At 40.8% G+C, this 24,660-nt stretch overlaps 1 protein-coding gene across 3 annotated transcripts in view; it reads right to left on the reverse strand.

Moving 5' to 3' along the window:
* The window catches only part of PCSK5 (proprotein convertase subtilisin/kexin type 5), a 457,726-nt gene that overhangs the window by 400,006 nt on the left and 33,060 nt on the right, over positions 1 to 24,660 (reverse strand). For all 3 annotated transcript variants that reach the window (XM_038527061.1, XM_038527060.1, XM_038527062.1), the window contains exon 2: positions 16,843 to 16,947. In XM_038527061.1, coding sequence (XP_038382989.1) covers positions 16,843 to 16,947 — 105 coding nt within the window. The remainder of the gene's footprint in view (positions 1 to 16,842; positions 16,948 to 24,660) is intronic.

A 24,660-nucleotide genomic window follows, 5' to 3' on the forward strand; every position in this document is an offset into this window, starting at 1 on the left:
CCTTCCAGTGCGATGCTGAAAAGAAAGTTTCCTGCATCACCATCTCCTTCCATCCCACAGGGCTTTACTGAAGCTCCTAAGTAAAATTCCATCCCTGCCTAAACTCTTATCATCATGATAAAACCACGTTATTTTTTTTTTATTAAGGTCTGATTATTCTTACAGTTTCCAAAGTGTGGAGATTTGATAGATGCTTAATACATTTCTGTTGAATAATTAAGTGAGTAAACGAATAAAGCAAATACTCTTATTGGTTATCTCCAACTCTATTATAAATGGGTGTACGCACATACACGCATGCACACACGTGCATAAGATAAAACTACCAAATTGTTTCTGCTTTCACAGAAAATTCAAGAAGCAAGAAGAGACAGGCAGGTTTCATCCCAGTAGGCACCTGGCAGCAGCTTCTCACATTTGGCACAGGATCTCTGGCCAAAACAAAAGCACAATCCTATGGTGAAATGCATCCCCTCATCATTCTCTCAGCTCACTAAACCCTGCATCAACCTGACTTACTGTTAAGCAATTTGACCTGGTATAACCACTGCCACATAGCAACCTGATGAAATATTTATTGGTGCTTGTTAATGCTTCTTGGAGCCCTCCCTTCTCCTATATCCTTCCTTCCTCAACCTCACTTTTCTTGCCTCCTCACAATCAAATCTTTACTTTCCGTGCTCAGAACTTAAGGATGGATTATACATACTTGCCCCTGACATGAAACTGGAAAATCAAAATATTTGTCCTGTCTGGCAAAGAAAAATACTCAAAACCCACTTGAAAAAAAAAGATCACCCATGAGACAGACATTTATAACTATGAAATTCAAAGAGTTAATGAAATGTTTTTCAAGGTTCCCAAAGTCAAAATGTGAAATGATATGCATACTGATAACTTAGATTTACAAACTGCAAATTGCATGGGGGTAAGATAACTAAATTTTCTTCCAAGTCATACCATCAGGGGTTCTAGCAACCCCTGATTGTGCATTTGTCTTATGTCTGGTAGTAGATTGAGAATTCACAAATAAATACCAAACCTGCATAGTGCAAAGCTACCTTATTCCAGACTTAAAAACATTCAGCGGATAGTAGCTTTACTCCTTTTTTAAAAAAAAGATTGTATTTATTTATTTATTCATGAAAGACACAGAGAGAGAGAGAGAGAGGCAGAGACATAGGCTGAAGAAGAAGCAGGCTCCCAGTGGGGAGCTCTTGGTCCTGAACCTTGGGATCCGAAGGCAGACGCTCAACCATTGAACCACCCAGGCATCCCTATAGTAGCTTTGCTCTGAATCATTGAAACCTGATTAAACCCAAATGTCCTTCATCTGATGACTAGATAAACTGGGATATGGACACAGAGAGGAATACTACTCAGCAACAAAACGGAACAAACCAGTGACACACACACAACCTCCCAGATGCATTATGCTAAGTGAAAGTATCCAGACTCAAGAAGCTACATATTATATTATTCTAATCATAGGACATTCTAGAAAAGGCCACACTATAGGGGCAGAAAACAGACCAGTGCTTGTCAGAGCTGCGGACGGGGGCAGGGGTTGACATATATAAAGGCACCCAACTGTGTGGGGAAAAAATAGAGAAGAAGACAAACCATAAGAGACCGCTAACTCTGGGAAACAAAGAGTTGACAGGCCCTAAGGAGGGTACTTGATGGGATGAGCACTGAGTGTTATACTATATGATGGCAACCTGAATTTAAATTAAAAAAATAATAAAACAAAAAACAAAAAACCAAAAAGGAACCCAAGAGAATTTTTGGTGGTGATGAATTTTCAGGGTTCTAGAGCTTGACTATGGTGGTGGTGACACAACTGTATACATTTATCAAGACTCACAGAACTGTACACAATAAAAAATAAATTTTATTTTTTTGTAAATTATAACTTAAATAAAAAAAAAATAAGCCTGTCAAAGCTAATTTGTGATGGGGGAGAAAAACCAAACAGTGGCTGCCTCTAGGGGGAGACCACCTACCAGAAGGAAAGCGCCTTGAGAGAAGCCTGTGAGGTGATGGGAATAATTTATATCTTGCAAGGGATTCAAATTATGTACATGTATGCACTGGTCACACCTCAAAGACTCTATATTTAATACCTGTGAGTTCCACTGCATATAAATTTTATATCAAAAGAAAAAAGCCTGAAAATAAATATATTAATGATACGCCACCTGAAGTACTTAGGAGGAATAGGCGGACGTCTGCAATGTACTTCCAGATGCCTTGGAAAAATTAGATGGATTAATGGATGAATAAAGATGGACAGGTGCAGAGACATGTGATAAAGGAAATAAGTAATAGTGGACTCTAGATGCTAAGTATAGTGTTCACTTTGAATTCTCTAATTTTGCTGTGCACTTGAAAATTGCTGTAACGAAATAGGGAAAAAAATCCATTCTAAAGAACTAAAATATACATACAATCTAACGAGGATTCTAAAGGATTTAATAACAATATATGCCATTAACTCTTGAAAAGATGCAAGCTATCATTTTTCTTATGACTACCCATTTCCCGCCCGATAACATATTATTCAGATTCAAAGCTTGTAAATGATGCCACAAACACACAGCTGTGCCTGTCACTTCACAGGGTTTGTTCAACTCCAAACTTGAATTAGACACACGAGGCTGAGCATGGGCCCTACTTAGCCACTGACGATAGGAGAAAACCCACCCTTCCAGAATCCTAATTCCCTGCCACCGAATTCACTCACGACGCAGGAACGGGGGCAGAAGGAAGAACGGTCTATAATTTCATTCCCAGGGATGTAATCTCAGTGCTCCCCAAGGTCCGAGCTACGGAGTCATGAAACCGAAAAAGGCCAGCTTATTGGCTGGTGATTCATCTTGCTATCTCCGTTCAGAACGCCTTGGGGCACCTTTGCCCTCTTGGAGTAATTCCGCATTCTCAGATTCCGTGCCAGGCTGGACTTCTGACCCAGTTCCTGTCAGTTAATTCCATCCACTGTTTAGGGCTTATGCCTATGAAGTTGGAACTTGCCCCTGTGCAGGGGCACTGCTACAACTACACTGCTTTGAAATTTCCCCAATCTATACATCTACAGATTGTGTTGCTTTGCTTACAATCACACAATCCAAAAGCTGAGAGCTGATCAGAAGGCTGATGCTTTGATTTAAAACGTCCCTGGGGTGGCAGCTCCCAGGTGAGCTGCAGCGACCCTCTACCCCCCCCCACACACACACATTCTATTACAGAGGTTTATGGGTCAGTTATACACAGCTCAATCTCTGAAAAAAAAATTGGCTGTGTCTCTTGGAATCAAGAATAGTTTATGAAGTGTTTCACAAGGGACTGAAAGAGTTTGCCTTTCTACTAAACAACAGAGATGCAATCATCGTGGGGTGGGGGTGGGGGGGAGAACTGAAGGGCTGGATTACAGATACTATGATAAGCTGGGAAACCGATCGAAATGACCCAACATACTATCGCCATGGGATACAGGTATCCCCGGCTTTTCACAAGTTTGCATTATACCACTTCGCTTTTGCAAAAGACCTACATTAGTACCTGTTTTTGCTAACTGGAAGAAATCCCAAAGCATATTTTCACTTTGTCTAAAAAAGCAAAAAATAGAGCTCTACAGTGACTTTGCAGTGAGCCACTATAAAGGCGGTGTGCAACCCAAGCCACAGGCACGGCACTGCCAAGCTTTTTTGGGGTGGGGAGGATGCCGGGGGGAGCTATACTCAGCACCTAAGCCTCAAGCTGGCCCCTACAGCTCTGAACTGTGTCTGTGAGCATCTGTGCTTTATCTCCATTTGTTCTCTGCATCTATGAGCAAGACATTTCCTAAGATAGCAGAAAAGCCTGAGAGGGGTTACTTTCGAGGTCTGGAAATGCTCAACTATTTTTTTTCCATGTAAATGAAGGGTCACCAGTTCTTGGCTTTATGCCCTTTTGTTCTTTGGAACGTTCCACTTTCAGATAGCTGGAGGTTACCTGTACTGGGATTTTGGTCAGTCTTCGCTGACCTTAGCTACGCCTCACTATGTGTACTCATGCCTTAGTATCGCCAGGCTTTTTTTTTTCCTAATTGTAATCTCAAGCTGATTCAGGTACAAATTAGGGCTGCCAGACTGACTAAATAATAACATGAGACACTCAGTGAGACTTGCATTTCAGAGGAACAACAAATAATTTATTTTAGTGTAAATATGGCCCATGCAATATTTGGGTCATGCTCATATTAAAATTTGTTCTTTTCTCTGGCAGCCCTAGGTATAAATATAAACTTAATATGAGTTAGTAAAAGCTTTTAACAGCTTCACACTGTTGCCAGCATATGGGTATAAAAACCAAGGCTGAAAACTTGGATTTTGGCTTCAGGCCTGGACTCCAGATTTACTAGATGGTAAGCTGCCTGAAGGCAAGGACTCCATCTACTTTTTTAGTTTTATCTCTGATGTCTGGCCCAGCACCTCATACACAATAAGCTCTCAAAATCATCCATGGGGAAAGCTAACGAATGGGTGAAGTCTGGTATCTCTCTCATGCTACCTCATTCCTAGGCAGCTTCAGTTTTCCCTGTATTAAGGGAGGCCCAGATTTTTTCCGGATCCTTCAAGAAATCTCCAACTTTGTCATTTTCTCTCTGTGCATCAATGGGTTGAAAAGGGGTTTCCCATGGGTTCAAAGAGTAAATCTGAAAAGCATGTCTACATCTTAAGACACATTACTGAAACAAAGCAAAGGCTGCCCTTGAGTTGGGGCCGAGCAAATTTGTCCTAAGGATACAGTCTTGTTGCTCAACTGCTCGCTCTGCTGGTCTTTTACATTTGTTGTTTTTATTTTTTTTTCCCCCGGAATAGCAGCTTGGACCTTACAACTCATATATGGAAATGCTTGCTTAGCTTTGCCAATGGATTAAAAAAGAATCTACATGTCCACCAACAATTTTCATTAATCGTGTCCACCCTTGATTCAATCTGATTTTATTTTTGGCTTCTATTTCCCACCTCCTACCCACATCCCCATCACTACCCTCTGAAAACATTGCTCATTTCTCATTTGCGTGGCTAGGCTTTTAAAAATCTGTTCTATTGTGTTGTCATTTCAGAAGATATTCCATTTTCCTTCAGAAGAACTTGTATTAAGCACAATGTTTTGCTATTCGATAATGGCCTTCTTCTGAAATTCATGAACAACAGTAATAAGAACTACCATTTTCATTCTCATACTCTTGTATCAGTGACGGATGTGTACTATGACAACAAAGAAGTGATGTTATTTGTTCCTCATTTATCATGTGCATTGCTGAATCGCTAATATCTACACCTACCTCAAGACTAACCAGGTTAATCTCAAGTCTAATTGTACAATCAGCTCTCTCAGGTAAAATAGTGTCTTGGAGGAGAGCTAAATGTGTTAAAAAATACTCCAAGTATTAGGGAGAAAAGGAGAAAGTCTGGAAATGTACTAGAAAGAGAATATGAAAAGGGCACATGTGGTGGGCAATGTGGACTAGCAGTAAAATCACAAGTGACATTGGTTCAAGATGGTAATTAATGGATCGGAATGAACATTAGAAAGTAGTTCATCTGCTCCATGATTTTATAAGTGAAATAAGCTCAATGAGGAGTGACGCACTAATAGCAACTCTGAGCTAGTTGTAGAACTGAGATCAGAATCCAAATATCACATGCCCGGTCATTGTGTCTGATAACAGAATGTTTCTCCAACTGGTTGCCCCCATGTCTGTGGCAAAATGAGACAGTACTGTGTATGCTACCATAAGAGGATTTAAATTCTAGCAAAATTAAGAGAAAATTACAGATGATAGTTTTATTATTGTCTCCATCATTGATTTTCCATAAAAATTAATTTTAAAATATCATCCATTCATTCTTTCTACTGACAGTCTTCCATGTGTTCTACTATGCCAAGTCAAGAAAATACCAGGATTAACAAGATGTTTGGGGCTCCTGCCTCTACTGAGTTTATATCCTGGAAGGGGAAAACCAACAACAACCAAATAAAGAAGCATATGGTTTTGGATTCAGGTAGGTAATAAAGAGGAAAGTCACATGTCAAGGCTAGACAGTAGCTGGGTAGATGAGATTGAGGGTCCACTTTAGGAAGGAGGATTGGGGAAAGTTCTTCAAAGAAGGGGTGACCTTTGCTTTGATATGTAAAAGATGAGAAGATATCCATCATGCAAAGCCCAAAGGAAATGCATTCCAGGCAAAGGGAAAAAGAGAAAGAGTTGTGTTTTGAGAGGGCGGGAGGCCAAGGTAGCTACATGTAATAAGCAAAAAGAGGGCATTTCAAAAACTAGCTCAAGGAGGTAGTAAGGGGCCAGATCATGATGGCCTTTGAAGACCATTACAAAAAAAAAAAATTGGATTTTATTCCAAAGTCAATGGAAAGTCATTGAAACATTTGATCTTTGTATATCTTAAAAAGCATATGCTCAGTGGACTACAACCATGGAGAAGAACAAGGGTGGAAATAGAGGCATTTGCTATGGTCCAGGTCAAAGATGATGGGTGGGATTAACAAGACCAGTGGTGGTGCAGGAGATTTGCAGACTGCTCTACTTTGGCTTGAGCAACTAGATAAATCATGGCACATGATTTGCTAGGAAGGAAAGGGTTGAGGACAAAGGTGATGCATAGGAATTAAAAATATCATATATGTCATGGGACACCTGGGTGGCCCAGTAGTTGAGCATCTGCCTTTGGCTCAGGTTGTGATCCTGGGGTCCTGGTATTGAGTACCGCATCGGGCTCCCTACAGGGAGCCTACTTCTCCTCTGCCTATGTCTCTGTTTCTGTCTCTCTCTCTCTGTGTCTCTCATGAATAAATAATTTAAAACTCTCAATCAATTAATAAATGTATTATGTGTCATACTTTGTTTTAGATGCTTACTAGACATCTAATTTGAATTGTCAGGTAGATGACAGGAAGAGGTATAAATCTGAAGCAAAGACGCCAGCATAAAGGTGAGCCCTGGGTTTCCAAAATTGATATGTGAAGTAGAGGGGGTGCCATCAATGACAAGAGTAGGCAAGAAAAAAACAGAAAGAATGTAGTCTCAAGAAACTGAGTCACTTTTCAGGAAGGAGCAAATGATTGATCACTATGTCAAAGGCAAGGTAGCATCAGACGAGGATGAAGATATACCCACAGGCCTTGAGATATCAAAGCGTTGCTGATGTCAACAAAAGCAGCTGCATTATAATACTTAAAAAAACATATCACACGGCGTGGAAGGTACCTATCAAGAGTCATTTTCAGGTGTTTGTATCCTTCCAAAACTACCCTGCATGGAATTACATACACTAGGACACAAGTCCTTTTTTTGTCATTTGAACCTAAAACATAAACGAGAACATGTCGTATATGCTCTTTCTATATCGCTTATTTTGAAGAACTTTCCTTATCAGTCTGTATAGACGTAGAACACCATTTTATTGGCAACTTACTACTTTGTTTACTCTGTGCTTTTGATCTTTTCTTGCACGTACAGTTCATTCTATTGTGTAGGACAGTACACTTCTCAAGTGTACCGTTGGTGTACATGTGCTAACAAGGATCAATCTTCCACTGTGGGGGAGAGTCAGACAAAGGAGTTAAGGGATCACCCTACAGAGATCAGAGCTGGAACCAAAACTCAGAGATTCTTTCTGTGACTCCATAATTCCTCCTCTTATGTTATAAGAATTGATTGACATTTGGTGGAACTGAGCACAAATCAACAAAATGTACAAGCCGCTTATTAACAAATCAGGCCTTTTCAATGGTGATATTCTAATTGGATTTCTTATTTTACTCTTGCATTCATTAAAATAAATAACACAGATTGGTATGGTATCTCTTCAAAGCCAGACAATGAAAATGGCTTTGACTTTTGTTGCTGGTTACTGGGTTTTGTTCATTGTTTGCTTATTTATTTCTCCCTCACCTGCCCTATGGCTATAAAATTCCCTTCTTAAGACCTGTTATAGACTAAACATTTGTGCTCCCCCCCAAATTCAGATGTTAAACCTCTAATATCCAATGGGATGGTAGTAGGAGGTGGGGCCTTTGTGAGGTGAACAGGTCATGAGGGAGGAGCACACATGAATGGAGTTAGTGCCCTTATAATGGAGGCCCCAGAGATCGCCCTTGCCCCTTCTGCCACGTGAGGACACAACAGGAGGACAGCTGTCTAGGAGCTAGGAAGTGAGCTCTTACCAGACACCAAGTTGACCAGCACCTTGATCTTGGACTTCCCAGCCCCCAGGACAACAAGAAATAAATTTCTGTCGTTTATAAGCCACCCAGACCATGGTATTCTATCAACAAACGACTCGAACTAAGAAGACCTATCTAGAATATTACCACCCTACATTTTCTAGATACAGCATCTGCTTTTTTGGAATCTGACACCCTAGAAATCCTACATAAACTAAGAAAATAAATACAGATTTTACATTTTGTACCCTTCCTTCAAGTGGCTGAAGTGACTTATGCAAAATCCGTAGCTACCCTACTCTGCCCCCATCAATTCTCTTTTCTTATTTTCACATGGCCATCACTTCATTTGCCATTTGTTCTTTTCTCTGACTTACCCAGTTTCCTCTGACCTTTATTTCCTTTTAAGACTGTTTCTCCCAGTACAGTTACAGGTATCAGCAGGAAAGTGGGCAAAGCACAAGTGAAACTAGAACGAGCCCTCTATCCTGTCCTCAGCAGCTTGAGCCTTTGCTACAGAACTCAAGTGACCTGCACCTATTGTTTATGCCCAAAAGATACTCGTATTTCAATCTGGAGACAAAGGCACAGAGAAAAATCACATTTGAGCCACTCGGAGGAGCATGACCAACCAGAACAAATGCTGGTGTTCGGGTGAGGATAAGACCCAAGGAAAGTTATGGAAGTGCTGGAATCTTTCACGCCTCCTTCCCTTTCTCCAGACACAGCTCAAGGGGTCACAAACTGGGATGCCTCTTGGCCACATTTTCTTTGGCCCACACCAATGTTTTAAAACTTTCCAATTATCTGCCAACATTTAAAATCAGGAAATGTCATGCAGACATTCAGACTTGCCGGTTCTTTGGAATTGGCAGAACCGAGCCGGCTTGCCCACATGACAAGTGGCTGCAGCAGAGTGGCAGCTGCTCCCCTACACACAGCAAGGGTTCTCCACTTTGCTGTTTGCCCAATTATTTTATATCTGGCCCATCTCACTCATTCTTGTTATCTGCACTCCCGTTGTAGGCATGCGAGTTTATAACCTTTGAAAATGAAATACTGCCAAGTGCTCTCTAATAAAGATTTGGCAACCTTTCCAAAGTAGCTGAGAATTTTATTTTTTTAAATTCACTCCTGCCTATAAGGGATTTGAGTCATGACTGAAACCTTCCCATCAGACAACCCTGCAGCATACAATCTGACTCTCTGGTTTCTGACCATCCAGACATCTGAAAGACCTGGACGTGAGACAGGAAAGAAGGGGCGGTGGGGAAGACAGTGGGATCTGCATTCACATACCTCCTTCTGTCTTTCTCATACATCCAGCCGTCCTGCCACCATAAATGTATCAAAGGTTGCAAACTTGTGGCTGAAATGCTTCTGCCTAGGATATATACATTCTAGGAGTGCCTGGGTGGCTCAGTCAGTTAAGCATCTGCCTTCAACTAGGGTCGTGATCCCAGGGTCCTGGGATCGAGCCCCGCAGCTGCTTCTCCCTCTCCATCTGCCCCTCAACCCACTGGTGCTCTCTCTGTCTCTCTCAAATAAATAAAACCTTAAAAAAAAAAGAATATATGCATTCTAGTAGGGTTTTTAAGACACAGAGATGCTACCAAAACCAGACAGGATTTTGCTATAATGGTTGCATTTCACAGCTGAGAAGGTGGCGAAGAAGGTAGTCTGGAACATGATGGCCTCCGCTATGCCCCTGGACAGCCAAGTCCATGTCCTCCCTGTACATTGTCAGAGGCAAGCCTATGCTGCTTTCAGAAGAATTCATTCTCAGGATACTTGGTGACTGTCATTCACTGGTGAGATGCTGAGAGGCATGTGCGTACTGATCATGGTTATGACATAGCTAAGGACACAAGGACTCAGGTAACTGCCTGAGAGGACACCACTACTGTCATCCCACCTCAACATGTTCAGGATCATCCCACACGGCTGGATGAGCACCCACCCAGGGACATTATATTACAAAACTGTGCTTCTCCCAAGAAAATTCAAACCATTAAGTTATTACCACATTTAAAAGCAAAGAGCAGAAAATTAACTGCCAAAGAAAACAGTTCACAGGAGCAGCAGCTGGAATGAGGGCAGGTGGGGCAAGCGGAAATGGAGCATGGCCTGAACAGGAAGCACCTGAACTCAGGTGAAACCAATACCACAGCCACATCAAGCCGAATGGAATCTTCTCAGCAAAAAGGCGGGGCTGCGACTCATGCCTGGGAGCCAGGTGAGAGGGAGTTCAGACACTTCTGAGCATATATCTCCCACTAAATCAGGCTTCTTCCCTTCCAAGGGTCTGCGGGTAGGTCAGGTGCATGTGGACAACTAACTGTTTGGTCTCAGAGCTAAGAGAGAGAGGGAATGAAGGTGCTGGTGTCCCCATGGACCAACTCAAGATTAATCAGAAGTGAAGAAAAAAATATTCCAAAATTACAAAATGAACCCATGGGTGGAGGGTAAGTTTGACCAAAATCAACAGGATTTGCACAGTTCTTTGAGAACATGGCTGCTAGGCAGAGGGAGATACCTCCGTACACCTACTCCATTCCATGATCGTAGGTCACTCACTTTTAAGGCAGAAAGAGTAAATGCCAGTCATCTGAAAAATCAAATTCTGGGCACAAGAGATACCACCCTGGGTTGGTAAGGACACTGAGCTTTCCTGTCGTCTTTCCCAGGGCTTATCTCCCACTCATCTTGCTAACTACATCCAAGCACTTCCATTTTTCTCTTCCTTCCTTTCCTTGTACCCCTTTATTTGTCACTGTTCAATACTTGAATGCTCTGTTTGAAAAGTCTCTTCAGAGGAAATGGCTTATGGATAAACGTAACAAATGGGCAATATCTCTGGGAGCAATATAAGCTTGCACTTCATTCTGGGCCACATTTATAGAGGAACAATTGCTGCTCCTAGAGAATAAGCAAGGGGCTTTAAGTATTTAAAGAGCCGTTATGTATAAATCTGGAAGGGAAAAAATAGATTCAATGGGTAGACATAACAGGCAGCAGATTAGAACTCCACAAGCTGAATCTCTTCATTATAGAAATGTTTGCTTTATCCAGTATTGAACTCTGTCACTGGGCATGCTTATAGATCTAAAAACAAACAAAAAACAAAACAAAAAAACCCACCACCCTCTTAGGGTATGCTGGAAAGCATGCCAGCACTGGAGAGCAAAAAGATAAGTCTCCATCTAAGGATTCTATGATTCTGCAGTAAATAATATCATACGAATAGTTTTTCCATAATGAGATGAGATATATAGTGTCACACATCCATGTGATGGGGCAGCTTGATACACATGAGCTTTAGGAGAAAACCAGACAGGAGAGGCATCTATTCCTTATTCCATGGCAGAGGGTGATTCTATCCTAGATTTGGAAAAAAACCGACCTATAAACAGACTTGAACTCAGAAGGAGTACTGGAAAAAATAAAAACAATGGAATATTACTCAGCCATTAGAAATGACGAATACCCACCATTTGCTTCAACGTGAATGGAACTGGAGGGTATTATGCTGAGTGAAGTAAGTCAATCGGAAAGGGACAAATATTATATGGTTTCATTCATTTGGGGAATATAAAAAATAGTGAAAGGGATTATAGGGGAAAGGAGAGAAAATGAGAGGGAAAAATCAGAGAGGGTGACAAAACATGAGAGACTCCTAACTAGGGGAGTTGAAAAAGGAGTGGTGGAAAGGGAGGTGGGTGGGGGGATGGGATGACTGGGTGACAGGCACTGAGTGGGGCACTTGACGGGATGAGCACTGGGTGTTATACTCTATGTTGGCAAATCGAACTCCAATAAAAAATATATACAAAAATAAATAAATGGAAAGGCTGGAACATTCGAGATAAAATCTAATGGGTAAAAGGAGCTGTATTTGTATGTTACACATGGACAGGACATGAGAACCTAACTTAATGGCAAGGGTTTTGTTTGGTTGGTTGGTTGGTTTTGTTTTAATTTTTAAATATCTACTCTAATAGGAAATTTAGGATTCTGGTTTTTCTCTTCTGGGTAAGGAGGAGGAGAATGAAAAATCTGACCTCCACCCAAGCCTGTGTCTGTGTGGGCAACACAAAAGCTATAAGGAATTTCCATTTTGGGGCGCCTGGGTGGCCCAGTCAGTCAGGCATCCAAATCTTGATTTCAGCTCAGGTTGTTGTGATATCAAGCTGTTGAGATCAAGGTCCCCATCCAGCTCCACACTCAGTGGGGAGTCGGCCTGAGATTCTCTCTCTCCCCTCTGTCCCCACCCCTGCTCACACACACACACTCTCTCTCTCTCTCTCTCTCTCCCACCCTCACTCAAATAAATAAATAGATCTTTGAGAAAAAAAAAAAAAAAAAAGAACTTCCATTCCAAAGCTTTCTACAAATGACAGCCTCCTTGACCAAATGCTGCAGGGCTGGCAAAGATTTCTAAACAGATTAATGAGAGGCTTCTGAGAATGTTAACTCAAAACTGTTGTTTTTAAAATTTAGCTTAGATCTCTTTCAGAAAAGCTAGTCAGTCAAAAAGAAAGGTATGGATAAGGATATTGTAAGACTCACTGGTCCAACCGCTGTAATACGGTACCAACATTTTCTGCAAAACTGTTATTACGGTACTAGTGACACTGTCTTAGAAGTCTGTGAATCTCTGTCATTTAAAAAGCTAATCATAACATAATGTTAACATATGGAGACCAGGCTATTCTGGTTCTCTGAGCTCATGTGCCCCAACTGACCACAGCATTTTCTTAGCACCAGGAAGCTTGTTCTTACAACCCTCCTGGTCATTTTTGCATTTCCTTCTTTAGAACCTTCTAAATAAAAACAAAAGCAGAGGAAAAAAAAAAAAACAACATGCAATTTACTATAGCAAGTAAAAGCCAGGGTCTGCGTTGTGTGTGTATTCCCTGCAATTGATCAGTATGCCCTTTATTAAGAAGATGGCAATCAAAAATAACTTTGATCCATCACCAATGTTTGCCACTAAGCTATTTCCTATGGTCCCATCACCCAAATCACACATGTGCTCCACTGTGGCACACAAGCCATCCACCACATACACATCCAACAGTAAGAGGAAAAGAAGATCTTCCTAAGAAAGCAAATGTCATGTGGACACTAGCTCTACACTCCCAATGAGGTCTGCTGGGAGTGAAACAGAGTCAGCCCATACACATTTACGTGGTCTCTAAGCATCTCCCCATAAACACTTATTCATTAGGAAGGGGAAACTAGTCATTTTAACATAGAGAAAATTGGCAGATACCACATGTGTCACCACCAAGGTCCCAAAGTTAAAATCATGAGTACCGAAACAAGTCAATATCATGCACATCCTGATCTGATGCACTTCTTTGATAGTCTTGCTAAACCTGAACTAAGCATGATATTGGATAATCTACAAAATAACTGGCCTATAATCTTCAAAAAGAGTGCTAGTTGTTGGAGTGCCTGGGTGGCTCAGTAGGTTAAGCACACAACTTTTGATTTCGGCTCAGGTCCTGATTCCAGGGTCCTCGGATGGAGCTGTGTGCTGGGCTCCATGCTCAATGGGGAGTCTGCTTGAGGACTGTCTCCCTCTTCCTCCACCCCTACTCCTGCTTTTATGTGTGTGCGCACAAGTGTGCCTGTGTACGTGCTCTCTCTCTCTCTCTCTAAAATAAATCTTTAAAAAGAAAAAAGTGCTACTTGTTTAAAGAGAAAAAAAAAAGAAAAGGGAAAGAAGTATGACACAGTCTACAAAAGGGGACATGGGACAAATGACAACTAAATGTGTTCCTGGCCCAGAAAAGAGACAACTGGCAAAACTTGAATGAAATCTGTAGACTGGATAATAATATTAAATCAATGTTAATATCCAGATTTCTACCAGAATGTTAATGGTTTGTACTTCTGGTTATAATAACAGAATGTCTTTCATTTTAGTAAATACCCAGTGAAATATATACTCAAAGGGACATCATGTGTATAATTTGTTCTCAAATTTTCAGAAAAATACTTATATACAAAGATTTGTACATACACACGTTATAGAATATGATCAAGTGAGTCTGGTAAAATGTAAAACATAAATATTTGGGTAATGCAGGAAGCTTATGTAGGGATTCCTCACAACATTTCTGTGACTTCTTCAAGTAAAAAGTTTTTCAAAATTAAAAAATAATAATAGTGACCCAACTAGGCCTGAGCTTTTCGAGGAGGGAGCTGGAGAAGGAGGAGGAATGTAGTGTACCTCCATCCCATTTCCTTCCCCTTCCCCATCCCCAACACTGGATTGTGCTGGGTTTCCCTGAAAGCCACCATGGAAGCTTGCCATGAGCTCCCTTAGGGCACCACTGCAGCTCCAGATCCTCAGAGCCTACCACAGGGCCTGTCATATCCTATAGGCTCAAGGAATGGCCAATTAATGAATGAATGAGCTATAAGAAGTATCTGAAAGGAACTGTGGACAGTCCCCATCATGGTGCTCCATCTGCAAGGTCGGTCGGATCATGGCCTTCCTGTATAAATAGCTGGGTGGGAATGAGGGGCAAGAGGCATCTGAATAAAGAATAAGATATTGTTCTTCCCAAGGGGTATTTTTTTTATTGAGGAGGAAGGTAACTGAGTATGTTCCCTAGAGCTATCCTAAAATGGCCCTATTCTCCTGGACTGGGTGAAAAAGGCCATACATTCCAGGTATGCTGTGTGCCGGCATCCAAGGTCTCTGTTGGATCCTGGATAAGCTATCTGATGCACTGAGATAAAAAAAAAATGACCGGGGGGGTGCCTGGGTGGCTCAGTTGGTTAAGCATCTGACTCTTGATTTCAGCTCAGAGCACGATCTCATGGGTTGGGGGATCAAGCCCCAGGAAGGGCTCCACACTCAGCGGAGTCTGCTTAAAGATTCTCTGTATCTGTCCCTCCCTCTTCTCTCTCTCTCTCTCTCTCTCTCTCTCAAATAAATAGATAAATATTTCTAAAAAACAAAGAAAAAATGAAGACCAAGATTCCCCAAGATGGCATTGAAGACTGAAACAGCTCCATATTCAATAAACCCTTCATTATGAACACAATGCCTCATTACATTCTGTTCTTACCTCCCAAACCAGCTAGTACTTGGTTTCTCAAATTCACACTGACTACACACATGAGCTATGAAATTGGAATCATTTTAATTACCAAAGTTCAAGAAAGCTTCAAAAAAAGTTGTTTAGCAGATGAAAAACGTGACTTCGCTTCAAAAATTTAGCTAATTCAAGAACATCCCAACAGATTGCTTTTCCAGAGACATTCAATTCTGAATAGAGATGAAGGGAGAAAAAAAAATACAATCCTCAGGCCACTGGAGTGTAAGTCTTAGGGGATGTTCTTATAACCCAAAATTGGGTCATAGAAAATTGGGACCTACAAGAAATGTGCTTTCTCAAACCACCAAGATACCATTTCACAATCATGAACACTGTGATAATATTCCAGAAACAAATTAAACAAGGCAAACCGTGGCACATAACAGAGGGCAGGACTCCAAACTGCAAACCTGATTTGCATATTAATTCAAATAAGGACTTTTTGCTTTAATAACGAATATAATTTTCGTGGAATCTCTAGGTGAGATTCCTAGGCTTGCTTGTAGGGACTTGTTCAACAATTTATTTGAAAATGAGTTCATGTGGCAAATCCAAAACACAATGGGTGGGAGGACCCTTCCTAATCAATAAATAATCAACAGAGAGCCCACAGAGGAACTGGGGCAGGCTGATACAGCTGCCTTCTCTCCCACTTTACTAGCCATATCCGGGGGGCCAAGCAGATCCCCCTCAGAGTCAATGCCTTTCCTCTAACTTAGTAAGGGCAGGTGCGTAACTCATCCTGAGTTTTAATTGCTAGTTACTGGTTTGTTGGTCCCTAATGCCCTTCAGCTTCCTATCTCCCAGCTTAAAGCTGTCCCACATCTCTAGGATGGAGTGGGATATCATGCATGTATCATATCTCCTTCTTGGCAATCCCAGGGGTATGTTGGCCATATAACCCTAAGGGACATGGAATAAAGACAACGTACAAGAAAGTTACCTGATGAGCCCTAACTCAAGAGCAGGAGCCAGTTTCTATCCCTTCTGTGCTCAGTGCCCTTCTCATCCCAGACACGATCTAGTCCTTGGGCTGCCAATGACACGGCTCTATCAGTCCCACCTGACATTGTGAGGACTCGGGGTGACCAGACCCCTGACCTAAAGACTCTGTTAGAGACCCCTCTATGGAGTTCAGCTAGAACCTCAGATCTGTAGGCAAATCAGTAGGATGGTGTGGTATTTGTGTTATTTCAGTACTTCTGAAATCAATCACTATCTCTCCTCCCACACACTCCTCCCTTCACCAAGAGAACCCCTATTTATGATACCCCGGGGCCGTTCTCCAGGTGGGACATGATCCTGGCATCTCAGTGAAAATCAAGCCATTGTCTATTTTTGTCTGAAGCGGAAGCCAAGCTGCTGGACCCCAGGGTGATGTGACGGCTCCTGAAATTTGAGTCTTCACGCTGGTCATCGGTTCCCAGTGTGATATTACCAATGAAAAATGCAGAAGCTTATGCCTCTTGGTCCCCACCCAACTGGTTCTTCTTACCTTTGGTTCCATTGAAATGAAACTGTGGGTTCCTCTGCTTGAGAGAACTGACCTTTTAATCGTCCTGCTATGGTAGAAGTGGTAGTAGTCCTTGAGGGCCCCGATCTGTGGAGACAGGAGGGGAAGCGCAAAACGGAGTGAATGGGAGTTAAAGGGAGTCTTCTGTTTTCCCTGTTTTTCATTAAAATGAGGATGCACAACAAAACAAGGTCCATAAATTATGCAGCTGCCTCCATGCTCAAATGTTACTTGAACCTCGGTGATCACTTTTCAAAAGCAAGACACGTGATATGAAATGGAGTGTCCTTGAGGCAGTGACTGCAGAACTAAAGATTATAATGGGACAGCTTAGCCTCTCCATATCTCCCTTTTAATGTTTAATTTATATGCAGCATTTTAAGTAATTCTATATCCATTTATATCCAAATGTGGGAAAGAGAAAAAAAAAAACCAAATAGCTATCTGGTTATAAAAACACACTGCATTCTGTTTGCTTGGAGAAATGTACAATGAAGGACCTTGTTAGATTATTTATATCATCAATTTGAAACAAGTCCTGAGCAGTTGGTCATTCACAAAGAAAACACTACTTAGCTTGTTTTCTTGACTTAAGCAGACAGTATAAATACATGGCAGTTATTCATTTACTGCAAAACTAAAAGTGGGAGGGCAGTGTCTACAAGACAAAGATCACATATCTTACCTATCAATGAAGCATCCCCTATACAAATAGTTTGATCCACTTTATCTCAACCACTTCTTTGACAAATTCATATTCTCATCTGTGCTGCCCTCCCTTTAGTTGAAAACAGGTCTGTTCAGGATAGCTTTGAAAATAAGTCACTGTCCAGTATCGGGAAAACAAACAAAATCCTAGATAATCATACTCTCTCAGCAGATTATAAGATGTGGGTCACATACATGGAAATTGAACAGTACACCAAATGACGACAGAAGAGCTCGGTCCTCATTCTGGCTGACACTGTTCAGAAGTGGCTTCTTGGCTAAATCCCATATACTTACTATGTCCCTTTTTCTATTCCTATAAAACTGGGCATTGGGCTAGTTAATTTTAAGATCACTGTAGCCCTCAAATTCTAACAAATTCCATTCTTTGACACTGATACTTTTGTTTTGTTCTCTTTGTGTAAATACATCAAATGGGCTATTTCCCCAATACCATGGCTCTGACCTCAAAGAATGACCATCAACAGGATGTTTTCCAATTGGGACAATTCAAAAGTTGGCTTTCTTAATTAAAAAAAAAAGAAAAAGAAAAAGAAAAATTAAATTAAAAAAAAAAAGTCATTGGCCCAGCTTCATTCTTCCAGGTAAAAGGTTTATTGTTTTAGTTCTCTTCTTTCCATCAGTTCTCAATCATCATCCCATCCCCTCCAGTAAGGATGATCAATCCATCTCTATGCCATTTTAGAGTCACCCCCTCTCTGAGACTTTATGCTCTAAATGAACATCTCTAATCATTATTAGATCTGACAAGCTTAAGTCACACGTTTTTAACTCAAGTGGAAACTGCTCAGATGTGCACAGAAAAGATCCGGGACTTTGAAGCAGCAGCAAACAATGAGGAAGAGGACACAGATGCTAGTCTCAGTCTCCAAGAGGGTTTCAAGGAGGGATTTATGGGCCAAATTTAAGATTCCAGAGGACTAAGGGTAGAATTCACAATGGGCTGTGTAATCCTTTATAAGAAAATCTTAAAATCCCAAGGAGCTTAGAGCTTTCATCTCATGTAGCTTTTGTCAAGAGTGCTCCTTGGGTAAACACAAGTAGTTCTTTTGGAGAGGGGCATAAAATCTTTGAGGAAGAACTTTATACAGAACCTATCACCAGCATGAAAAATGTCCGTGAGTTTCAGACCATGTCCACCCAACTGTAATGGAGCCTCTTTGATTATAGGAAATAACTGAATTCAACTAAACTATTAAACTCAAATAAGGATGAAACAAGACCCTGAAGGTATTATTCTGATCCTTTGTGGCTTCTTTGGTAAAGACTGGAATCCTGGACTTACGTACTGGGTACAAAGCTGGAAAACAGAGCCCTTGTCTTGACTTAACTACTTTAGGATGTTAGATACAACACTTAACCATTTTGGGTCTTGGTTCCTCAACTGTAAGATCAGGACACAGGAGGTACAGTGGACAGAGACTGCGCATCAGAGTCAAATGGCAGATAAAAATGTTTATGGGTAAAGGTGGTTATAAGGACTGGAGGTTGTAGGAACAGGTGCACTGTCTGGTCAAGTCAGATTACTGGTTTCCCTTCTAAATTTATATTTAAGTCCTATTTTCTCTCACCTCCTATCTTGCAATTGATCCCTTACCTCTCTATCCCTTGGTCAGAATTCCTCTTGGTGTACTCTAGTATTTACCTCTTAACTTCCCCATCTTAATGGGCAAAAGTCAAAAAGTCTGATGACGCGCTGTTGGCAAGCATGCAGGCACAAATGCAGCTTATATAGGATTGGTAAAGAGCGTTCCCTGGGACAACTGTTTTGAGAACCATTTGGTGATATAAACTACCTAATTAAGATATAAACTATACCTAAACTTTAACCCAGTCTTTCCACTTCTAAAAATTTATTATACAGATACAATCACTTATATATAAGAATGGATGTTAGAGCAAATTTTATAAAGCAAAAGAATGCAAACTAGCTATAATCGGTAGGTGTTTGGTTCTATATGAACTAAAATGAATTATCTTCAAGGTAGGAAAGAAAAAGAAAAAGAAAAAGAAGAAGAAAAGGGAAGGGGAAGGGAAGGACGGAAGGAGGAAGAGGGAGAGAGAGAATGAGGGAGGGAGGGAGAAAATATGACCCAATTTTTGCAGGAGAACAAAGAACGAACTTATATTACACATATGCTTAAATGCATAGGATATTTCAGGAAGAACACTTGAACTACAACGAGAGCCTGTCTTTTCATTGTTGATGTATAGTCACTATTTTTAAAATAAAAAAAAAAACAAATTAAAAATGAAAGAAATAAATTAATAGTGCTCACATACACACACACACACACACACACACACACACACTCATATCCCACCTACTCTTCCAGGGACAAAACTGCTTTCCAAAGTCTGTGTGCCTGGTACAAGGGACACATTTGTCCACCCCATTAAATCTCTCTAGCAGTAAGCTCTAGCTTATCTTCACTTTCAGGGATTCTGTTTCCTCTACAGGGTTGGTGAATGGTGTTCAGTGACGGACTGATGTCTCATTTACTGAATGCCTGCCATGTGCTAGGCATCTTGCTGCTCCTTCTACATGTTATCATATTTAACTTAATTCCCCCAGGAACCCTTGGAAGATAAATATCATTACCTCCAATTTGATAAGTGAAGTTACTGGAGCTCTGGGAGTGCCCACAAGTACACAGCTAGTATCGGGGGGGTGGGAAAGAAATGTAAATCCCTGTTGAACGTCTAGAACCAGGGTGAAGTGAGGTCACGTGATGCATCCTAAAAGGGGGGCCCATTCCAACATCCTTCTAGTGAGTTTTCCTATACTGCATAGCTAAAAAGCTAAACTCTATGCAGCCAGGTTGATCAAAGTTCTGCCAATGAAAGGTAGATTACAGCATCCTGGGGCACTCTCTTGGAGGCCTTTATGCTTTTCAGCGGTGGTTGTGGCAGAGGTCTTAATGCCTTGGCTGCTAGCTTTCTGCACATTCATTTTGCACATCCCATTTTACTGATAAATTAGCAAGAGATTATAGAGGACTATGGGGCAACAGAGAGTAGCTTCCTCATTCTTCAGCTTTTTGTTGAGGGCAAAGTAGCAACTCTTGTAAAGACCTATTCTGTGATGTGGCATTGGCGGACGTTTCTGAAAGCTTTGCTTGCTCGATTGATTCTACAAGCTATTTAACAGTCTATACTACATGCCTTCCAAAGTAGAATGACTGGTGGACTCCACAGTAGGCTCCCTACTAAATCTAAAATTGGATAGATCACAACTTCTGAAAAAGTAGCTACACATTTACACAATCTTATACAACTTAAAGACCTTCTGAGTTATGTACCTCCTGAGTCATGGGTTATAGGTACCAGTGAGCCCCAGGCCCCCAGGTGACTCACTGTGTCTGTTCTGACCACCTGTCCGATGACTACACTCACTTCTAGTCTGCTCAGGGCCATACACACCAACCTCCTCTCTCAAATCTGTTTTCTACTCGGCAGCCAGAGAAAGGCCACAAGATGCAAATTTGGTCCTACTGTTGCCTAAAATTTGTAGGGGCTTCCCTCTGCTCTGAAAATAAACAGTAATTGTTAACAGTGAATATTAGTTAATACTATAGTCTATAAAGTAAATCAGAAATATATGCCTGTAGTTAATACTTTGATCTGTATAATGTCTCAGCCCCCACCGCATACCTGTATGTTCCGATGAGACAGACACACCTGTCGTGCTTACGTTTGATTCCAGATCCTACTATAAGGCTCAACACATAATAAGTTCTCAACAAAGACTGCGGAGTGAATGCTATGGACATCAGAATCCTTGAGCTGCTAAAATTGCATACGTTAGACCTATAGATGATTCAAAATCTCCAACAGGAGTATAACAGGACTATCAAATTAAGGTTAATTTCCGCAAAAAAAAAAAAAAAAAAAAAAAGTTTAATTCCACCTTCACTGAAGCACCAACTCTGCCGGAGTTATGGTTCAATCATTCTACATCATTTAAACAAAGCAGTCGGTCACCTTTCAGAGTTATACACATTTTTTAATTTAAATATATATATATATTTAAAAGCATGTTTATGCCTCCCATCTATTAATATGCATGTCCCTTATTGGCGAGAATTGTGTCTTTCATATTCTTTCAACAGCACTGAGCATGCTGAGGGCATTTAATAAACATCAAGAAAAAAAAATGTCATAACATGTTGAGAGCTATTCAAAGGAAAGACAGTGTATGAAAACAGCAGTAATATTATCTATAAGCAGACATTCCATCCAGCTCCTCCAGGGCAATGTAAAACAAAAGATGACTGTGTTTCTATGTTACCCAATGCTGACAAGGGCTAAAACAAGGAACAATATATAACTATCATAGGGAGGTTTTATAAATAAATCAGAAACCATAGGCATATATGAAGTACAAAATCAATAGGAGAATAGCCAAGGCTCAACCTTTTCCGTAATCCCACATAAAGGCAGGAGAGTAATTCCTTCCCTCTTGACCCCTTTAAGCTCTTTTTCTCTACGGCCATGCACAAAACACCCTTCCCTGCCTCACAACACAACCTTCGACAACACTAAGCCAATAAATTTCATCTTTTGTCCTCAATTCTGTCAAGAATTTGTGCCTTTTCTTCCTTAGTGGTAGCCTCTCATCCTTGAACCCAGAATTTTCCTATAATGACCCTTTCTCAAACCAACCTGTTCTTAGAAAAGGTTTTGGTCTTTTGTGTGTTGTTTTTTTTTTTTAATGAGCTATTTTATACTAAGGTGTAAATGACTGGTATGACTCAATGTCTTAGTTCTTCCAGGAACAACTGCATTTGATCAGGAAATTAAAACTGGAGCCAAATAAATCACTGTCAGAAAACAAATATTGGAGTGTTTTTGTTTTTGTTTTTCTGCTAGCAAGAAGGAAACTTCCCTGTGTAACTAAAATCTTCTGTCACAAGGGAGCTACTGACTTCTGAGCAGAGAGTTAGGAGTCAGAAGACGTATATTTTACAATGGCTTTGACCCCAATGAGGAGCTGTGTGGCCTTTCTGAATTCATTCACCACAAACAGTGTCACATGTGCTTGCGACTAAAATTTCCTCCAGACTAATAACTCCAGGCATATAATTTGCTAATTTTTTATGCGTAGTTCTATAGGGTGACCAACCATGCTGGTTTTCCCAGGACTGAGGTATTTCCAGGGACAAAGAACTTGTTTATACTTATACTGGGGCAGTCCCCATCAAATTTGGTCACCCTGATTATGAAGCAGCAACGTCAATGAAACCTGTCTGCCTTGTTCTCCCTCTTACCCTCTCTGAGTTACACATTTACCCCAATTCTGAACTCCCCTTTGGAAGGCTGTTTACCTCCATTCCAGAAATTGTTTTAAAGGAGCAAAAATTTGAAAAGACATTTCACCAAAGAAGATATACAAAAAGCCAATAAGCATGTAAAAAGATGCTCAAATGCAAATTAAAATCATAACGGCACTATATGCACACCCAAATGGCTACAGTTTAAAGGACAGACAATACCAAGCTCTGATGAGATTGTGGAGCACTGTAACTCTCACCCAGTGCTAATGGGAGCATAAAATGGTTCAACATCTTTGGAAGATTGTTTGGTAATTTCCTTTGAAACATACATCCTCCTCATCACCCATAACATTTCATTTCTAGGTATTTACTCCCCCAAAATGAAGTCCTGTTTTGAAGGAAAACTCATTTATAAATGCTTACAGCAGCTTTCTTACTAACAGCCCCAAACTGCAAATATCCATCAACAGGTAAATGGAAAAACAAATTGTGGTATATCCATACAGTGGAAGACCCAGCAATAAAAAGTAACAATTTCAAAACACCATGCTGATACAAAAGAATGCACGTGGTGTAGTTCCACTGATATGAAATCCTAGGACAGGTCATCTATGATGACAGAAAACATCAGTGACAATCTGGGTACAGAGTGGGGATCTATGGGAAAACCTGGAGAAATATGGAACATTGGGAATATTCAGTATCTTTATTGTAGTGGTAATTACATCAGTAACAAGTGCTTCCATGAGCTGGACCCAGGTCACCGTAGGCTTATGAGATCCAACTTCATATCTTCTCAACACCCTGTTCAATGAGCTCACATTGATAACTTGATATGAACAATTACAGAGTATTAACTTAACCAGGAAAATTTGGCAAAGACTACAAATTAGGGCTTCTTTCCCTCCTGAAGAGTCAGTTGTTTAGTATTTATCAGCATACTGTGGGGTTTAGAGATTTGGCAACATTCATCCCACCTTCTACAAAAATGGCTGCATTCCGGGGTATGTAAATTAGACATCAATAATGGTGACTTGGAAAGTTATAAATCCCCTTCTGCTGTCATCCTGTAGAATGACACTGATTGGAAAACTTAAGAACCCAGGTACCTGGGGCTGGAATCTACCTTCCAGCTCACACCTTTCCCCACACTCTCAGGTGAGACTGGGAAGAACCAAGTCACCAAGGCCACTGGTCTTCCTGACTGATTTCTTCCAATGCCCAATGTTGAAAAGTCAGAAATTTCAACTTGCTGAATTCCATTTAGAGACACAGGCCCTGGATAAACTGCTTCTCCATCATTTAAATGCTGACTGTGATGCCTCTTTTGTGCTTCCCCAAGAATATTAAAACCACTGTAATAATTTGCCTTCTGTGTTCCAGACTCCATAACATTCAAAATAGAACCAAAGAGAGTTTGGCCATGACCACTTTCCTTAATTAAAGTCACCAAGAACCCTCCAACCTTAGGATCTCTGCACCTGGTTTTCCTCTGCCTGGAATACTCTTCTAAATCTCAAATGGTCACAACCTCTCTACTTTCAATTCTTTGGTCAAATGTCCCCTTCTCAGGGAGGCTTTCACTGACCACCCAATTTAAAAGTGCCATCATGCCCTCCAGCGTACCCCACACCCCCTTCCTTGATTTATCTTTTCCTGTAACATTTCTCACCATTTAACACATTACATATTATTTTCATTGATCCCATCTATCATTGGTCTTCCCCTATTAGAATGTTAGCTCCCTAAGGGCAGGGATTTTTATTTGACTCACTGATGGATTAGCCTTACCTCC

Source organism: Canis lupus, chromosome 1 (genome assembly GCF_011100685.1).
Source record: "Canis lupus familiaris isolate Mischka breed German Shepherd chromosome 1, alternate assembly UU_Cfam_GSD_1.0, whole genome shotgun sequence".
Taxonomy (NCBI): domain Eukaryota; kingdom Metazoa; phylum Chordata; class Mammalia; order Carnivora; family Canidae; genus Canis; species Canis lupus.